Source organism: Nannospalax galili, unplaced genomic scaffold (assembly GCF_000622305.1).
Source record: "Nannospalax galili isolate Female #2095 unplaced genomic scaffold, S.galili_v1.0 scaffold139, whole genome shotgun sequence".
Classification (NCBI taxonomy): domain Eukaryota; kingdom Metazoa; phylum Chordata; class Mammalia; order Rodentia; family Spalacidae; genus Nannospalax; species Nannospalax galili.
Genome location: NW_008345884.1, coordinates 2,080,513 through 2,101,523, shown reverse-complemented (window position 1 = coordinate 2,101,523; position 21,011 = coordinate 2,080,513). Strand labels below are relative to the sequence as shown.

Sequence of the window (21,011 nt, the reverse complement as noted above, 5' to 3'; positions counted from 1 at the left end):
TGGTCTTTTTGAGACAGGGTTTCCCTGTAGCCCCAGCTGTCCTGGAACTCACTATGTAGATCAGGCTGGCCTGGAACTCACAGAGATTCACCTGCCTCTGCCTCCCAAGTTCCCAAGTGCTGGGGCTACAGGCATGCTCCACCACACCTGGCTTGGTACATGCTTTTAATCCCAGCATTCGGGACAGAGAGGCAGGTGTTTCTCCATGAGTTCTAGGCCAACCAGAGCTACAGAGTAAGACCCTGTCTCAAAAAAGGAAAAATAAAAACTATAGATATAGCAATTCCAAAAATATTTTCTATGTATTACGGCATTGGACAAATGAGTAAATGTATTTACAATGTTGAGAGCCAACCTTCTTGTTATGGAAAAGTAAAATATAAATATTGAACTGAAAAAGGCTACAAAGTTGCATTGCAATCATATCTGTCCATATGAATTCATGAGTTTTAACATTTTTGTTTATTTGTTTGTCCCCCTCTTTACTCTGTCTTCTGGATATGAAGAAATGACAACCAGAGACAATAAACACATGTAGTACCCTGATCTAAATGTCTAATGGAACTCCTTATTAAAGCATCCATGGCCACTAGAGAAATAGGAACACCAGAATAGGAAACGCACAAAATGAGACTGAATACTGCTACACCCACATGTAACAACAAGCCCCCACTGCAGAGAGTGATGGAGGACACATGGAAGCAACAAAATCCTGTGTTAAGAAGTTTCTACTAGATAAAAAGCTTTGGCTCAGAAAATGGAAAGAGGCACATGCATTTCAAATCACTATGTGTGCCTTTCTAAGAGTTCAATTTGTCACTAAAGCCATCAGTTAGGGTGGTGCTGTAGTGTAATGGTAGAGTGCTTCCCTAGCATGCATGAGGCCATGACTGGATCCCCAGCACCACAAAAAGGGAAAAATGAGAAAAGAAAGAAAAAAATTAGTTAAAACTGCTTAAGGAAATAAAAGTATACCTAAAACTCAATCATTTTAACAAATATTAAATATTTTACTTCTTAGGAAAAGGGATTTACCACTAAAAAGACATGACTAATATATTTGCTCTCCAAATAATAAGATTAATTATTTGGGATGGCCAGAAATCAAAATGACTAAACATATTCTTTAAAAATAAATACAGCATTTAAAATCACTTTTCTTCTAAAGTTTCTTGTAACTCTTAGAATCTCCATAATTACAGTCCATGCATGGAAAAAAAATCTCCCCCTAAAAAGGTTCAAACATTTTAGGGTCCCCCTGAACCTGCCTTCTTCATTTTAGTTATATTAAGAAACAAATGACCCAGATTTGCTTTTCTACTGAAAGTGTTTGAAGGCAATGCTGGAGAGGCGTAAAACCCTGGATGAATTCATAAAATAAAATAATGACGTGATATGACTATCACCATTTAAGTATTCACTTATTAAAAACCTACTAAAACACATTTGAATTTAACTTCATAAAGAAGTTTATTGGTCAAGAAGTTCTGATTTATTGGATTATATTGGCTTGACAGTCACACATGTCTAGGCTCAAGGCCAAGATGTCTCATATGAATCCCAAGCACAGTGTGTGCTGAAGAGCTGAAAGTAACAGGGAAAAACATTCTCTGATTGAAAGAAATAGACTCAAACTTTGGTTTGGGATAAATGAGTTTTACTATACCACAGTTGGTAAAACAATGCTCTGAGCAACGGGCATGTGGTGCACACCTTCTTTGATCCCAGTGCTTGGGAGGTGGTGGCAGAGGTAGGTGGAATCTCTGGTCTACATAGGCCAGATGCCTCAAGGCTACAGGGAGACCCTATCTTTTAAAAAAAAAAAAAAAAGATTTTGAAAGGTTTAAAATTTGATTATAAATTGATTCCTACATAGTCTTATCCTATTAAACCTGAAGAAGTAATGTCTCCTTTCCATAGATAAAACAGTCAGTGTATCTCATACACTCAAAACCTGTTTTGTTGTTGTTGTTGTTTGTTTTTTTGTTTTTGGGGGAGAAAGGGTCTCTCCAAAAGGTATCTCATGAGAAATTTCAATACATACAACAGACAAAACTGGAATTTTTCTGGTTAAAGCAAGTGGTCTCCTATCTCTTACCCCTGTTATGGAACTCTATCCTCCAGGGATGACATGGTTGTTACCCTCTTGGAATCAAAGCAACTGTGATTACCCATGGGCAACCCTCACAAGATTAGGCCCATTAACAATCCCTTATGGAAGCTACTGAGGGCTCATGAAAGAGAGCAATAGGCACCTGAGGCCTATTGGTTCACCAAGCTAGATTTGGGTGGCACCTTTCCTTTGGTCTATCTTTGGTGCCTTATCTGGGAAAAATAGTCATTTATTCACATCTTCCCAGGAAAAGTTTATGCAATACCCCATACAATCCACTTCAGCCCGAGGTACCTACACATAACTTCTAAAACTGTAAAACACACAAAACGTGGCCTGAGGCAGTAAATGACATAAACGTTCTAACATTAGAAAACATTTTTGAGATGCATAAGACAAAAAAAGACATACAAATTAAAATTTAACAGTAATTGTATTTGAGAATTACAAAGTATTTTTTCTTTTTTTTTTTTACTATCTGGGAGTCCCTTTGGCCACCCTGGCCAACAACTCAAAAGAAGGTATCACCTGTCTGGCATTGTTGCTTGTTATGTAGCCTTTAGCTATACATATGGACTCTTAAGAAATTATATTGGCCCCTTTAATCTTTGGTTATACTTTCCTTTTGGGTGTTTAAGGCCATACAGTTGGTCCAGATAAACTGATTTATTTTTACTCTTAAGGTCATTTGAGGATCTGTTCCTTGGGGTCACATGGGCTTGGGAGGAGCCCCTGGCTAGTTTCTTTTACCAGAAAAGAAAGATAAGTCAAAGGTCCTGCTCGACCATGGTTGCCTTCGCTTGGAAGCATGGAGGAAATGATTCCTCTGTGTTGACCCTCCTCTTTGTAGACTGGACACTAGTTCAAGTCCATCTCATGGGGTCTCCTCGGCCTTCTTAATCAAGAGGACAGGGGACCCACCACCATTACAAGACATTTTGGGAGATGCTCATAGTTCCCTGGAACTAGTAGACCTAGGAGGGCAAGGAGCAAAAAGTGTCTTTTATGTCCCTCTGACCAAATTATTATAGGCCTCAAAGTATGTCTGTTAAACACCCAAGAAGGTTAGTTCCACCAGTCTGGTATTTTTAATTACTGTGTGTCATGTAGATAAATCTTAGAAAGTATTTATTTTCTATCTTTTTTTTTTAATTTTATGTGTATGCCTGTATTGCCTGCATGTAAGCAAGTGCACCCATGTCATGCAATGCCCACGGAGGACAGAAGAGGCTGTTGGATCCCCTGGAACTGGAGTTACAGACAGCTGTTAGCTGCCATGTGGGTGCTGAGATTCAAATCCAGGTCTTCTGCAAGAAAAGCCAGTGATCTTAACCACTGAGCCAGGTCTCCAGCCCCTATTTTCCATCTTTTATAGTCAATAGGAATTACTGTTAGATAGCCATTAAACTTTATTTGTAAAATAGAAAGGTAATTCCTTCCTTCTAATGCATTGCAGAGTATTAGCTGAGAAAAACAAGTATTTCTGTATCCCTATAAGTATTGTTTGCTTGCTTGCTTGCTTGCTTGCTTGCTTGCTTGCTTGCTTGTGATAATACCTCCCTAGATACCTTGACTGGCCTGGGACTCACTATGTAGACCATGTTGCCCTTGAATTTATGGCAATCCACTGAGCTTAGTCTCCCAAGTGCTGGGATTATAAGCATGGGGCACCATGTCTGGCTTTGTAACCCTTGAAGTACTCTTAAAACATATACATATGTATTTGTATGTATGTATGTATGTATGTATGTATGTATCTGGGTATGATGGCTCATGGCTAACAGAGTTACCAAGACATTGAGGGAGAAGGATTGCTGGACTTTGAGGTCAGCCTGGGCTACAGAATGAGACATTGTCTCAGAAAATAACACAAACAGCCAATGAGATGACTCTGCTGGTAAAGGTGCCTGCTGCCATGCCTGACAACAAAAGCTTGACTTCTGGAACTTCCCAAAAGTTGCCTTCTGATCTCTACACACTCACAGTAGCATGAGCAAGTCCACATACACACATGCACACACAGAGAAAAAAATAAATAAAAGTTAAAAAAGAAACAAGTTTAATAATATAACAATTTAACACTATAATTAGAATGGCTTTTTCATATTTGAAGTATATAATATTTTGCCATGATACACGTAATATACAAGATGGCTTCTAAAAGCCATAGGCTACTAATTTCCCTAGGAAATCAGAAAAGAGCCTTGTGGTGGTTTGAGTGAGAATGCCCCCCTGCATAGGCCCCAAGCAACTGAACACTTAGTCAGTTAGAGGTGCTGTTTGGGGAAGATCCTGAAACCTAGGTATGGTCTTGTTGGAGGAAGCAGGTCACTAGGGGTGGGCTTTGAGAGTTCACAGCCTCCTACCATTTCCAGTTTCTCTTTCTCTCTCTCTCTCTCTCTCTCTCTCTCTCTCTCTCTCTCTCTCTCTCTCTCTCTCTGCTTCCTGTTCCTGCTTGAATATATGAGTGCTCAGCTTTCTGTTCCAGCTGCCTCCTGCCATGTCTTCTGTGGCACAGGACTGTCCTCTGACAGACAGATAGACCATGGACTGATGCCATCTTCCCAAGCTTGATTGTACCCACTTGCTTAGGATCATCACAGCTAAGCTTGTTAACTATTTATTACCCACCACAAAAAAGGAGGGCAGGGAGTCAGCCATGCCTCCCAACCAACCAGTAGGCCCTAGTTGCACAAGGTAGAGGGGTTAAGGGTATATAAACTGAGGAAGGGGAGAGGAGGCTCTCTTCCCATTTTGTGCAGCTGTGGGGAAGTTACCATCCACACTTAGATGAAGACTTTCCAATGTAGCCTTAGGGGGAAACACCTACACTTCTGTACAGAGGGAAGGAAGGAGGGAGGGAGGGAGGGACGGAGGGACGGAGGGAGGCAGTACTGAATTAAATTCATTAAAATACTCTGTTCAGTACTTACCTTGGTATTGGCCATGTCTACAATATACTGGTCTCCCTTTATACATTCCATTACTTCAAAACCATCTCTGTCAATCACTTTTGCCTGTGAGCTTCCAGATACAACAAGAATCATGTCTCCAGTGTTACTGTATTGTAATGATTTGATCTGATGACTATGCAAAAGAAAAAGGTAAACAGTCTAGTCAGATACAGAGCTTAACTCTTATACTTTTGCTACATTATTAAGCATGGCCAGAAAAAAAAAAGTTACATAATTACAAAACTTGATAATTCTCTGAAACTATAAATATCAACCTCAGATGAACCTTCAACTGCTATACTGTTATCTTTCCCTTCCCATGATCCACAACAATCTACTAAAACTTTTACTAAAATTTATACTTTCAAGCCAACCTACTGTTGAACTTTCTGGCTTATACTTAGCTGCAATACCTACTGCAATACTCTGTATACTTAGCTGCAATCTCTAAAGCTCTGTCACTGGCTCTTTACCATACAGCTTTAAAAAGAAAAAAACAAGATGAAGGTATCTGTCCTTTGCACGCCTAGTAATTCATCTATTCCAGCTGATGATAAATGGACTTTAGGCATTCTTTTTGTTATTGCTTTTCCTTAGTTTATTTTCTGAGATGGGATCTCATTATGTAACTCGAGCTACTCTAGAACTCTTCACCCAAGCAATTCTCCTGCTTCACCCACTGGAGTGGCTGGGACTAAAGGTACCCCAACCTTCCACTTACTAACCTAATTTCAAACCTCTAAAATGGTAAGCCAAAGAAAAATGTTAGGTTGTATAAAATTATTTCTTGTTGTTACTGTAAACTAAACTTTGAACAATAAACCAGTAGCTTCTGATTATATTTGAGAAATTAAGAATCTGTTTTTAAGTCACAAATTACAGAAATTAAGAAGAATCAAAAGTTTACATCAGAGCCAGCAAGATGGCTCAGCGGGTAAAGGCACTTGCCCCCAAGCCCGACTACTTGAGTTCAATCCCTGGGACACACATGGTGGAGGGGAGAGAACTGGCTGACTCCCACAAGTTGTATTCTGACTTCTAGACATATGTGCTCAAACAAAAATTAATTGAGTAATTTAATAATAAATAAAATAGAAGTAATAAATAAAAGTAGAAGTGATGAAAGTCAAAATACAATGGAATGACATCAGTAAAGTCACAGAACCACTAAAAATAAAAGCAAAAGCAAAGACATTTTCAAGAAAAGAAATGAAGCCTGACAAAAACTTTAAGCAGCCAATTTACATTAAAGGATCTTCACCAAGTTTCTCCAGGTAGAAATAAAATCACACAGGGACCCTTTTCAGAAGAATAACAGAAAAGGAGAATATATAAGTAAACCACAGTGAAAACTGAGCACAAAAATAACAGTAAAACTTTTGAGAGGATTTATAATGCATACACACACATGCACAAAAATGAAAAAATATAAACAATAGATAGAAATAAATGTAACTAGATGTAGTAAATGCTCTAAGGTATGTGCATTGACTAAGAAATAGTAAATGTAATCATTTATGATAGATTTCATAAGCTCAAGAATATACACTGTAATCTTCAGAGTAACTACCAAAAGACTAGTGAACAAGGAGCCAACGAAGTGGCTCAGCACGCAAAGGTGCTGCTGCCCAGCCTTACAATCTGAGTTTGATCTCTGGAACCCACAAGGTAGAAGGAGAGAACCAACTCCCAAAAGTTGTCTTCTGACCTCCACACATGTGCGTGGCACATGCACATCCACATACACACACAAATACAATACATAAATAAAACTGTGAAAAAGAATACCAAAACACAACATACTAACAAGCTAATCAAAAGGGGAAAACCATAATAATAAAAATCAATGCAAAAGGACTGGAGAGATGGCTCAGCAGTTAAGAGCTCTGACTGCTCTTGCAGAGGACTCAAGTTTGATTCCCAGCACCCACATGGCAGCAAACAATGGTTTGTAATTCCAGTTCTAGGGGAAACCGATGCCCTCCTCTGAACTCTGAGGGCACTGCACAACACAGGTGCACTCGCACATACAGGCAATACTCTCATACACATAATTTTAAAAAAATGCAAAAACAAGCTCAATAGGAAGCACCCCTTACCTAGCATGTGCAAGCCTCTAGGTTTGATCTCCGAGTCCCATTGTTTATAAGCATTTTTCTCTGGATATGTATGAGCATTTTCCCTGCATGTATGTAAGTACACTCATGTCGTGCAGTGCCCATGGAGGTCAGAAGGGGGCACTGGAGTCCCGGGAACTAGAGTTTTGGATAGTTGTTAATTGCCATGTGGGTGCTGGGAACTGAACCTAGGTCCTCTGCAAGAGCAGTCTGATTCTTAACCTCTGCACCCATCTCTCCAGTCCCTCCTAGTTCCATTTGTAAAAATTGTTTTTAAAAGGATAAAAAGGGATACTAAAGTATAAATAAAACAGACTGGTCAAAATAGAGAACAATTAATAAAATGGATGACTTACACCTAAATTTATTAGTAAGCACATTAATTTCACCCAAAGTAGGAACTCTTATTTTTCAAAAAAGCATCACTAAGATAGTGTAAAAACAAGGCATATGTTGGGAGGGAGGATATGCCTTATCTTAAACCAATGAAAATGCACAGATCCAAAATATGTATTTAAACATTAAGGGGGCCCGGCAAGATGGATTAGGGGGTAAAGGTGCTTGCCACCAAGCCTGATGACCTGAGTTCAATTCTTGGGACCTACATGATAGAAGACAGTAAATCTGGCAAGCTGTCATCTGACTGCCATTGCATGCATCCACACACATACACACAATAAATAAGTAAATAAGTTTGTTTATTTATTTATTTATTTATTTATTTATTTATTTACTTAGAGGTAGCCAACAGAAAAGTAGCCAAAAGATATAAACACTTCTCAAAAGATATACCTAATGACAATACGAGAAATTGTCTATCTCATCACACACCAAGAAAATAAAAATAAAAATAGAATGAGATACTCTACCAAAAGGATTAAAATTTAAGAGGTTTGGACAGTCACAGTGTTAAGAAGAATAAGGGACAAATTTTCTGACTATGAGCAACAGAGTAAATCTATCAACAGCATTTTCAAGATGTTAGGAAGCATCTACTAAGGAAGCATATTCACACAGCCACTTCCAATGCAAGTATGTTTTCCAAAAGCATCCAGAAGAGTATTATTCATAGTAGCCTCAAGCTAGAAATAATTCCAACGTGCAAAGGCAAAAAACAGATAAAAGCAGGTGCATGTGTGTGGGGACCTAAAGGCCCCACCTTGCAGAGGTCCAAGAGGAAGTTACTGGGGGCCCGGCCTGGCTTGCTTTGAAAGTCTGAAGAATACTTCCGCACTGCTGAGGAGTGCATGATCAGCCTGTGACCATCCTTAAGATACCACCTCAGGGGGGGAGGGGGGAGTTCCAGGTGCCTTTATAAGCTCTGTAACACCTGCAATAAATGAGTCCCTGCTTGACTAGACTCCCCGTTGCACCTGAGTGTTTCCGGTATTGGGGACAGCATGGGCTGGCGAACGGCGTGCTTACTCATCCCCAATCATCATTGCACGGGGGTCGCTGGTTCGAACCCCCGGCACATGTGCTCATAGAAGACATTGTATTTAATAGTTAAAATGAACAAATTCCTACTCTAACAATAACATCGGTAGAGATTGCAAATATAAACAAGTAAAAGGAGGAACATAATATGTGAATTCACCCATTAAACATTTCAACACAGACAAAAGTAATCTATGGCACTAGGAGTCAGGATGAAGAGGGTGGGAGCATTGTGGAACATTCAAGTACTGGTAATACTGCTCACTAGTTCTCTCAACCTAAATGACAATTATAGAGATGTATTCACTTTGACAATCATTGAGCTATACCTTTAGGAATCAATGTACTTTTGAAAATGGGATACAAATGGGGTAATATTAAGGCCCTTAATTCATACATACACAAAAAAGCACATAAAAAAAAAAAAACACTACCTTAAAGTCTAGAAAATTCTCAGAATAAACGCAGAAAACAAAATACATGTAGTGCTCGCTCTTTGTGTTTTAAAGTGTTTTAATGCTTGGGCCTGAAGATAGAGAACATTTGATAAGAATGGACACAGCTTATGATTCAATTCAACCAATTCAAGCCCAGGACAAATAAAAAAATATATATAAGCAAATAAAATTTTTCATGCTTAACTGTACATAACTCAGTTTTTAAGAATTATATGGAAAATTCTATTTACCTATTACTAAATGAATTCAGTGTGCATAAATTAAAGTAAGATGATTTTATACTACAAAGGTGAACTTTTACTCATTAAAGAATAATTTAGCCAGGGCTGGAGAGATAGCTCAGTGGTTAAGATCACTGACTGCTCCTGCAGAGGACCCAGGTTTGATTCCCAGCACCCACATGGTGGCTACGAACTGTCCTTAACTCCAGTTCCAGGGGAATCTGAAGCCCTCTCTTCTGACCTCTGCGGCACTGCACAACAGGGGTGCAATCACATACATGCAGGCAATACACACACAAAAAATAATAACAAATTTTTTAAAAAAAAAATAGTTTAGCCCAAAATATGACAAAAGAAGGTCCATTATAAATACAGGAAGTGGGGCTGGAGAGATGGCTCAGTGGTTAAGAGCACTGACTACCGCTTTTGCAGAGGACCCAGGTTCAATTCCCAACACCCACATGGCGGCTACAAACTGTCCTTAACTCCAGTTCCAGTGGAATCCGAAGCCCTCTTCTGACCTCTGTGGCATTGTAATATTAAAAAAATAAAAATAAATAAATACAGGAAGCATAAGCATTACTAAATATTGGGAAGCACCAAAGTGTCCAGAAATAGAAGCCTGTTAGGGTTGAGGTTATGGCTCTTTCAAGCAATAAGGAAAATCCTGGTTTACCTTAAGGACTATTTATTGCTTAGGGGGTTGTTTCAAAGGTCAAAGGAGCTGTTGGCCAAAGCCTTACAAAGGACTTCATTCAGTAGCATTAGTAATATGACAACTGCTCTGTCCTTAACTCCAGTTAAGAACAAATTAAGTTAAGGAGAAATTCCCATTACTCCTCAGTTATCTGCCACTCTGGATTCCATGATGCCCTTGCATGACTCAGATATTCTGCCCCTGCTTCTATTGCTGGTTACTCCCAGTTAACTGCACTCTATTCCTCCCTGTTTACTTCAGCTTTCTGATGCCTCATGTCTTCATTTCCATCAGCATTACCTCATGCTTTCTGTTTTCTCTGTCTTTGCTTCCCCACTACAATCTGCTTCCTTTCCAATGTGTTACATACCATGTCCCAAGAAAACAGAACAAAAACACAGTCATTGTCAAACTAAAATTAGGAGAGTCTCAACCATTAGGCTTTTTTGGAAGCTTGAGGCCAACCTAACCCCCTCAGAATGCTTGGGGATAGATCCTATCACCACCCAAATGATAACCACAAGGTAGGGTTATGTATGAAACAATGAATGTCATGTTTAGAACTGGGTTCTGCCTACAAGATACCTCAATGTACAAAATCAGAAAAATCTGGAATCTCAATTGCTTTGCCACAGGCTTTTCAGATAAGGGATATTCACCTATAGTTACTTACATGTGGAAGAAGAGGGAGAGTGAGGGAGAGATGGGGAGAGGAATAGAGAGAGAGCGGGACAGGAAGGGGGAGATGGAGAGGGAGGGAGAGAAAGAGAGAAAATATGCTATGTATGAACCTGCCTGCAGAGAGCAGAAGAGGACACTGGAGCTATAGTCGCAGGCAATTGTGTGCTACCCGATCCACATTGGGTATGTGGATATGCGGGTGCTGGGAACCAAGCTCAGGTCCTCTAGAACAGAGGTCAGCACTTAACTTATGAGTCATCTCTCCAGCCTCTACATCCAGCAATTCATGATTTTAAGAAGGTATAATAAATTCTAAAATTCTCACAGAACTTGAAATTTTATTGGGATTATAAAAGAATTTTACAGCCAGACATGGTGGTGCACGCCTATAATCCCAACACTCAGGAGGCAGAGGCAGGCAGATCTCTGTGAGTTCCAGAGTTCTAGTCCAGCCTGGTCTACATAGTGAGTTCCAGGCCAGCTGGTGCTACTGTGAGATGCTGTCTCCAAAAAAAAAAAAAAAAAGAATTTTATCAAGAAATATAACCCTAGAGACAAAGAAAGCTATCATATAAAAATGTTTAAATGTGTTAATCTGTCATCATCTGTTACAGGATAAAAATTCCTATGCTAAAGCCCTAATCCCCTTGGTGATGGTATTAGGAGAAAGCAATTAGATATAGAAGAGGTGAACTTTTATACATTGAGGAGTAGAACTGCCAGGATGACATCAGAAAAGGAGGATTGGCCTGGTATGTTCAAGATCCTGGGTTCAAACCCCCAACACCATAAAAAATTGAAATGAAATAAAATGGACAGGAGGCAGTTGCAAGTAAAATGTTAGAATATTAGTTACCTTCATGTGAGCCAGTGAAGGAAACAGCCCGAGTAAGAAAAAATAGGTTCTATTCCAAAAAGAGAAAAAAGATGAAAGCCTCTGTACTACACAGAGAAAGTGAAAGGACACCTGAAAAGTGCAGGGAACAGACTGGCACCAGAGACTGGCACCATACCACTAAAACAGCAGGTGTTAGAGAGCTGGCTTGGGGTTAAGAGCACTGGCTGCTCTTGCAGAACCCAGCGCCCCCAAGGCAGCTCACAACCATCCATAACTACAATTCCATGGGCTCCAACACACTCTCCTGACTGCTGTGGGCAGTGTACAACACAGGTGTACTTACATACATTCAGGCAAAACACTCATACACATAAAATTTAAAAAAAAATTTTTTTTAAAGAAAAAAAAAGACTCTAGATTTTCCTATTTTAGAATATCTGCAAGGGCACACTTGTTTCATACGTATCGTGACCACAGTTGAGGTGGTGATAGGGTCTATCCCCAATCTTCAGCAGACAGCTCCCTTAGGAAGCAAAGGTGGGGGTCCACAGGACACACTGAAAAGATAACCCAAGTGTGAGGTGAGCAGTCCCACCCCCAGGACAAGCCCACAGCCTGCACAAGGCTCAAACCCAGTTGTGGATTTGGTAAGACAGTTATTCTGCAGACAGATGGGTCAGGAGTAGAGAAAAATACAATTGTGTCACTCTACATGGCTCAGAAAGCAGCAGCCTCAGGCAATCTAGAAAAACAACCTATTTTGTTAAAAAAAAAAACTGAGCTACCCGAGGCCAGCAACATGGCTTTTTGGGTAAGGGTTCTTGACACCAAGCCTGACAGCCTGAACTCCAGCCCCAGAACCACAAAGTGGAAAAAGAAAAACTCTTGGTATGTTATCCTCTGTTCTCCACACACCTGCCACAGCACATGTGCACACACCTGCGTGCACGCAATAAACAAAGTAATAAATAAAAAGACACATTTTTTTAACTGAGCTACCTTGATGTCCTAGGAGAACAACCACAGGTGAGGGAGCTTCTGTGTGTCCTGCTGCAGCCTCTGGGTAAGGGAAGGCTCACGAAGGAAGTTAGAACAGAAGAGCTAGACACTGACAAGGCAAAATGCAAAGCTGAGGGAGACCAGCAGAGAGGCTCATGGTACACAGAGGAGTGCTACCAAGGTAAAGACAGCTCTGGTGAACACCAGTCTTGCAGAGAACAGACTCAGCAAGAGCACAAACCACACAAGATACAAGAATCCACAGGTCAACTGGCCCACCCTCACTATATAACTGATAGTCTCCAATCAAGGACCCAGACAGACACTGCTTCAACACTTCATCTTTTTTCTCTTTCCTTTCTTCTTTCTTTCTTTTTTGAGGGACTGTTGTGATTTCTTCTTTGTACATATTTTAGCAGTTTTTTTACTTCATTGTTATTTGTTATTTATTTACTTGAAAAGTATATGCGTGTCTGTGTCTGTGTATATGATATGTGAGTACAGGTTCACTGTGTGCAGGTCAGAGGACAACTTTCAGGAGTCGGTTCTCTCCTTCCACTGCAGGTTGTCAGGTCTGCATGGCAGGTGCTGTAAGTGCTTTCGCCCACCCAGCCTCTTGCTGGCCCTTACTGTACCTTTAAAATGTTTGTCTTTCTGTGGTTATTCCCTTCATATGTTCATGTCATCTTACGCATTGTTTTAATGATGGGGAAATACTTTTTCCTTTTCTTTAGTTTCTTTTCAAGTCTCCGTTTCCTCCTTTCTCCTCCCTGTTGACAGCTAATGGCAGCATTCTGACTTTACTGTACAGGCTGTGCTTGCTCTTTCATTTTCTATTCTTCATACATTTATCTAACTTTTTTCTTTGTCGTTATTAGGAAATTTTCATTTTTTCTCCTTTTTTATTATTTCTTCCAGTCCATTGAAATTTTGTCCTCCCCTCCCAACACCCTTCTCCAAGTTACTTCTTTGTCCTTTCTTTGGCCTTTTCTCCTCTATTTCATCCCTTCACTTGCTTCTTTCCTTTACCTAATTCATTTATGCACACTTATCATAAATAATTTTGCACTTCATAGTATGTTCTAGAAAAAGAATTCAACACCTAAGAAATCCAAATCAAAAATATATTGAGATTCCACATCACTCCAGGCAGAATGACTATCAAGAAAACAAATGACAACAAATGTTGAAAAGAATGTAGGAGAAAGGAGCCCTTATTCACTGCTAGTAGGAATGTGAACTTGTGCAGTCACTATAAAAATCACGATGGAGGCCGAGCATGGTGGCACACGCCTTTAATCCCAGCACTGGGGGGAGCAGGGGGCAGAGGCAGGTGGATCACTGTGAGTTCAAGGCTGGCCTGGTCTACATAGTGAGTTCTAGGACAGCTGGGGCTACAGGGAGACCCTGTCTCAAAAAGAGACAAAAAAAAAAAGAAATCACGATGGAGGTTCCACAAAAGACAAAAAGTAGAATTACTATGAGATCGCTGAACTATTCACAATAGTTAAGGTATAGAGAGCTAGAGGTCCACCCACAAATGAATGGATAAAGAAAATGTGGTACATACACACAATGGAATTTTATTCTCTTAGAAAAAATAAAATTATGACATTTTCAGAAAGATAGGTGGAATGGAAATCACATTAACCAAAATAAGCCAGGATTGGGAAAATATTTTTCTCTCATTTGTGGAATCCATATTTAAACTTATATATGCATGTATATATGTATATAAGTAAGATATGAACATAAAAAAGGGACTAAGAGATGAAAGAGTCTAGAAGGAAGGGAAAGTAAATAATGAAATATATTGATATATTAATATGAAGGCAGAAGTGATTATCTGGGGGAAGGAAGGGAACCAGCAAGACGGGAAGAGGCAGTGGGCAGAGTAGAGGGAGGAGACAGGTAAGAGCAAAGTATAATGATATGTATGTATGAAAATGTAAATGAAATTTTGCATATTAACTAAAAATCTATTTAAAATATAGTAACACAAAAAGTATATGCTCATCAGTGTGTTTTTCTGAGAAAGGAATCTCAAAACAAATATGAATGAAAACAAATAATTAAGCAGATATTCAATACAGCTGTTGGCACAGGCAATTGCCATTGCTTTTGGTTACCCACCATTATGCCTATTGCTGAAGACATCACACGGTTTGGTTGCAGGACATACAGAAATGCATTTTGAACTGACCAGGAATCAATCAATCTCTCCATCTCTCCCCACCGCCTCTCTCCTAGCTCACTTTCTTAGTGCCAGAAGATTCTAGGCAGGCTGCTGGAGAAAAGACATCAATGCTCTTACCCAGCACTGAACCCTGAATTCTTCAGTATCAACCTGACAGGCAAGATGTGGCCACTGGTACAATAACGGCATGACTGTTATGGGGGTAAACAATAGCTCTGATTGGATTTGAAACCTGCTCCATAGGTGGGAATTCATGCCTAATATTATAAACCAAGGCTAAGGAGTTCATAGGCTCTATGGGGAATCCTACTGGTGTTTTGCTAAATGGTCATGTTGTCAAGCTGCCTTCTAAGTGTATGTTTATATTCATAGATTTGTGCATCTTTTTTTTTTTTAATACAGAGTCTCACTGTATAGTGCTGGCTTGCCTGAAACTCACTATGCAGACCAGGAGGGACTTGAGTTCACAGAGATTCAACTGCCTCTGCCTCCTGAGTGCTCAGATTTAAGGCATGAACCACCACGCCCTACTGATTTGCGCATCTTTTCTAAAAAAAAAAAAAAAAAAAAAAATTTTTTTATTAATTCTTTGAAAATTTCATGCAATGTATTTTGATCATATTCAAATACCCTCCCCCATCTCCTCCCATATCCACCCCTACCTCCCTACCTGCCCAACTTCATGTCTTCTTTTTTATGTTAAAACCCACTGAGTTCAACTTGTGTTGCCCAAATACTCTTGGGTGTGGGGCCATCCCCTAGAGTGTGGTCAACCTACAAGGGGTCACACCCTTAAGGGAAACTGGCTGTTCCTCTCCCGAAGCTACCAATTGCCAAGAGCTCCTCAGCAAAGCAGAGGACTTCATATCCACCTTTGTCCTCCATGCTAGATTCTGTCTGGCTTGAGCTTGTACAGGTCTCATGCATACTATCACAACCTCTGTGAGTTCATATGTGCAACTGCTCTGGTGTGTCTGGAAAACACTGTTTCCTTACAGCCATTCACTGTCTCTGGCTCTGACAATCTTCCCACCCTCTCTTCCAAGATGTTCCCTGAGCCTTGGGAGGGTGGGTGTGATATAAATATCCCATTTAAGGGCATTCCATATATAGTCTCTCTCTCTCTCTCTCTCTCTCTCTCTCTCTCTCTATCTCTCTCTCTCTCTCTCTCCCTCTCTCCCTCTCCCTCTCCCTCTCCTTTTTTTTTTTTTCTGAGACAGCGTCTCCCTGTAACCCCAGCTGATCTGAAACTCACTATGTAGACTAGGCTGACCTTGAAATCACAGAGATCTGCCTGCCTCTGCCTCTCGAGTGCTAGGATTAAAGGAGTGTACCACCATGCCCGGACCATACATAGTCTCTTATTCTCTGCATGTTAATAATCAGTTATGAATCTTGGTATTAATCACAATCTACAGCAAAAATAAGGTTCTCTGATGAGGACTGAGAAATGCACTATGGATACAGCAAAAAAGTCATTAGGAGTTAGATTAATACTATATCTAGTTAGCAGAATAATAGTAAGATCTCCCCTGGGGCCTGTGACCTATTTATCCACAGGTTCTTGGCCCCAGTAAAGGTGCCAGGTATCGATTCCATCTTAATGGGCCTTAAACCCAATAAAAGGGTGGTTGGTTACTCCCATAACATTAATGCCACTATTGCAACAGTGGGTACGTCTTGCCAGACCAGTTTTATTGTTTTATTGTAGCTCACAGGGTTCACAATGGGGTAAAACTGATGATTACTTTTCTCCTCCAGTCTCTCATGCATAGCACCTTCCAGCACTATGAAAGCTAGCCAGTAGAAATGAAGCTGTGAGGTCAGTTCCTGCTTAATTTCTCTATGTTCTATGACTCGAGTGTGTGGGGTTTCTTCAGCAACAGAGTCTTACCCTCAAGGTCTAAAGGGTAACCAAAAGCAATAGCAAAAGTCAGCAATGTTTGGAGGTATATGGGACCCCACTGGCCAACAACTCCAAAAGAAATAACCCATTCTTAGCGCAGGGCTTTTTATTTGCTAGTCTGTGATATCCAGGGGCATTGTCACCCCCCTACCCCTCCACATTATAGGGTAACTCTTTTGTTTTAATATTTTATTTATTATTTTTTATTTTATGTGTATGCACATATTGCCTGCATGTAGGTAAGTGCACCTGTGTCGTGCAATGCCCACAGAGCTCAGAAGAGGCAGTTGGATCACCTGGGACTGGAGTTATAGAGAGTTGTTAGCTGCCATGTGAGTGCTGGGATTCAAATCCAGGTCTTCTGCAAGAATAACCAGTGTTCTTAACCACTGAGCCATCTCTCCAGCCCCTACAGGTTAACTCTTTATATAGTCAATTATGTTTCTATATGAATTTTTCAGAGAAGCTTCTTTTTGCAGTGGGCAGTGGTTAATACTGAGACTCATAACTGGTCCAAGTGCTGAGTATAAGTAACTATGAGTGCTCAGCTGTGGATGGGTCATCTATATCAAGCTCCTCCCATCCAAGGCTCAGGGAATATAGAATGAGGAAGCAGAAGGAACTTAACAATCAGTGGAAGAGGAAAAATGCTGTGAAATGCTGACTTCTAGACATGACATGGCTGGGACACAAATCAGTTCACAGTTATCTGCACAAGACCAAGTCAGTCAAAATTCCACCTTTGATGGAGGAGGAGCTTGTGAGACCCTACCACTAGGAGAGGAGCTATTGTTCACTGATGGTTGCTGAGAGAGGCAGAGTCACTCTCCTTTAGGGATGTGGCCGCTGATAGGTTGTCTTTGTCCCAGTGGATGGCCCCACACCCAGGTACATATGGAAAACACCAAATGGACTCAGCGGGCTATTAAAAAGAAAAGAAAGAAAGGGAGAGCACAAAGAGAGATGAGTTTCCAGTGTCTATCTCCAAGAGCATGAGCAGGAGGAGTTTAATGGGATATGCAGGGAGGATATCCTCAAGATACATTGTAAACATGTATGAAATTTTCAAAGAATAAAGAATATTTTAAAGAAACGTAAAGGGAAAATAGGGTGAATTATATGCTGCACAGGACCTAGAAAAGAAACAAGAACTCTGTTGGCAAATCAATGTCTCAAATATAAAATTTCTCTCTCAGATATATAAGTAATTTTTTTAAACTTTTTTATTTTATTATTTTTATTTTACGTGTATGCATGTATTGCCTGCATGTAGGTAAGTGTACCCGTGTCGTGCAATGCCCGCGGAGGACAGAAGAGGCTGTCGGAACCCCTGGGACTAGAGTTACAGACAGTTGTTAGCTGCCATGTGGGTGCTGGGATGCAAATCCAGGTCTTCTGAAAGAACAACCAGTGTTCTTAACCACTGAGCCCCATAAATGAGTAATTTTTAAAAGCTGTTTGCATCACTTCCTTTATGAATGTAAGTCCTGGCATTAAAGAAAATCTTTAAATCTCTTGGTACATATTAACAGACCAATTCCAAATAAAATAAGCATGATTTGACCAAAATTCTAGCGTATTTAGTCTCACTACATTTGTAACTCCAAAGCTTAGAAATCCACATGCTTAAAACAACCATTAACTTGTAATGATTCTGTCTTTTAGAAACAGAATATACAGGAAAAAGATAAATAAAATTTCGGTCTATTTGTCTCAAGCTCAATAGAACTATCATACTGGCTTGTTCCTAAATTCCGTATCTACCAATGGAATAGCTTTTCTATAGGGAATAAGAGGGAGAATGAGATAACAGGATACCTGACATCCTCCTCTGGCTTCCACATACATGCACGTGCATAAACACAAACACACACACACACACACACACACACACTAAGGTGCTTGCCGCCAAGTCTGATAACCTCAGTTCAACCCCTGGAACCCACCTATTAGAGAGAACCTAATGACTGAGTTCAATCCCCAGGACACACATGGGGGGAGGAGAGCTCCAAACACACACACACACACACACACACACACACACACGTACATACACCACACAAAAAATAATGTGTGGATGTATGAAGTATTTCATTTTAATGTTCAAGACCTACAAGTCAAAGCAAGTGAAGAACTGATGCTCTAATTCAAATGCCTGTGGGACACAGGCCTAGAAAAGCTAAGACAGAGATACTGCCGAAGACCTCCAAAAAAATAAAATACATCTGGTCTCATGGCATCCTTCGTAAAATTTATTGGGAATGAGATCCTTAGCAAAGCTCTGTCCCAGATCACAAATTTAAATGTACTTCCTTAGAAGGTACCTTATGCACTTAGATTTAAATTTTTCCACAAGATATAAACTTTTTTGTTTGACTATATATGTGAGTTGTTCATTTATTTTCTTTCCGCTCCAAATTCACCCTTCAGTGTCTGCTCTGCAAAAATGGATTTGAGCCCTGGAAATAGTTTTCCTTTGCCAGGTGGCATTTGTTAGAGGGTATCCTTAAGCTTTATTAGAGGGTGTTGGAAAGATACTGTGGGAGAAAGTGTCTAGTGCACTCCTCTTGACAGACTTCTGCAATGCACACGGCTTTTCCAGTGTCCAGCTCCAAGAGCATGAGCAGTTTCCTCCACATTAGGTTCCTAGAGTGCCTATTAGTTAACAGCACCTGCTTCAGATAATATTGGGGCAGAGTTACCAGGGAGCCAGAATTCTGGCAAGTTCTATAATCACAGAACTATGGCCACTTCTCTTCACTCAGATCCACAGCCATATCCTTTCAGAAAACACCTGGATCTCAACTCCAGAGGCTCCTCCTTGAACACTGTCTCAATCCTGCGGCAGGGCTGCTTCTTCTATCTGCTGTGCCTATGTGCTATAGTTCCCTTCACTTTTCACCAGTCTTTCAGCACCCCAACCTCCTTTATAGTCAGCAATTCTTAATATTAGTTTTTCTGTTCAAATTACATGATACTTCTCTATACTAATCAGACTGTGACAGATCAAATTTCAGGCAATCAATCAGGAACTGAGAAAATTATAGCCTATTTAGACCAATTTGATTTTTTTAATATATAAATAAACACATCAGATGTTTGATAATTAGGAAATTCAGACTGTTTAACTGAGGTCATTAAAGTAAGATTGGAACAAACTTGTTAGTTTAGAGAACTTATCTTTGGTAATAGTAATCCCATTTGGGAGAGTGTTAATTCTCTTCATCAATCCTAAGAGATCAAGTACTACACATTTTCACTGTTTTCTGATAACTACTTTTTGTTTTTAAAGGGAAATGAAAATCTTAAAAATAGAAACATTTAAGAAAAGGGAGTAAAAATAGGCAATGGTTGCATTTCTTTGGCTAATTGCTCTACCAAATTGCTCTATTTACATTTGGAGGGAAATTAAAATGCTCAGCAATCGCACAGTAATGTCCACCTTGCTTTTTAGCCATAAAGGAAAACATTAACATTTTCACGTATTCTCTATAGTCTACTTTGCCAATGCTAAAATGAAATGTTCAGCACCAACCTCATCATTCCTGTCCCACTTTGCTCTTAATTCTGCTAGCCACAGAGTTAAAAGGAGAGGATTAAGAGTCATTAGACACAGTACTAAGGAGAATTAAAGGGCTTGTTCAAGAGGCATAACATCTGTTCCTTGAATTCCTGCCTATACAACTAAGATTCCGATCAAAGAAAAGAGAGGGAAAGCCAATCTGACATAAACTAGAGTCATGAGGAAGTGAATGTTCTCTCAGGGAGTAATTCTGACACCAAAGGATGGCTTAGTGACATTGCACAATTCTTTCTGTGAAGTTATTCATGGGGCAAGTGAAAGAGAAAGAGTGTAAGTGGAGGGGAGTGGGAAGTGAAGATTGAAGATCCTTTTAAGTAGGTTTTGCTTGGCTAGCAAAACAAGCTAGGACATGCAAGACAGATAAACACAGCTGTTTGGGGCTGTCACTGGGGCTCAGGAACCAAGGTTGTCCAGCTGTAGTGAAAAGTGCACTGGAATGTGAGTCAGGAGTCTAGAGTCCAAATCCTCTCTCTGCTAACTAGCTGTATGATGATGAACAAGCCCTTCGGCTTCCAGGCCTCTTACTTTAGAGAAAACCAGTAGATGAGTATGGATGACAGGACTGCACAGAGCAGCTCCTGGGGTCACACAGCAAACAGCTAACAACAAAGTTTTTCTGAGTCCTGGTTTCCTCAACTGAAAAAAAAAAGAGGATACTTACACAATTGGGGGAAAAGTTAAAAAAAAAAAAAACATATACATAAAAGTACCTAGTACAGAACTTGAAACTAGTATTACCTCTTACTTTCCAAGGTCTTAGATAATCATTTTCTATGCAATTATCCCTCAGTACCAGAAGGGATTGACTTG

At 40.0% G+C, this 21,011-nt stretch overlaps 1 protein-coding gene across 4 annotated transcripts in view; it reads right to left on the bottom strand.

Annotated features, from left to right (window-relative positions):
* The window catches only part of Wdr70 (WD repeat domain 70), a 299,169-nt gene that overhangs the window by 211,966 nt on the left and 66,192 nt on the right, over positions 1–21,011 (bottom strand). For all 4 annotated transcript variants that reach the window (XM_008842080.3, XM_029567785.1, XM_029567787.1 and 1 more), the window contains one exon: positions 5,047–5,200. In XM_008842080.3, the coding sequence (XP_008840302.1) occupies positions 5,047–5,200 (154 nt within the window). The remainder of the gene's footprint in view (positions 1–5,046; positions 5,201–21,011) is intronic.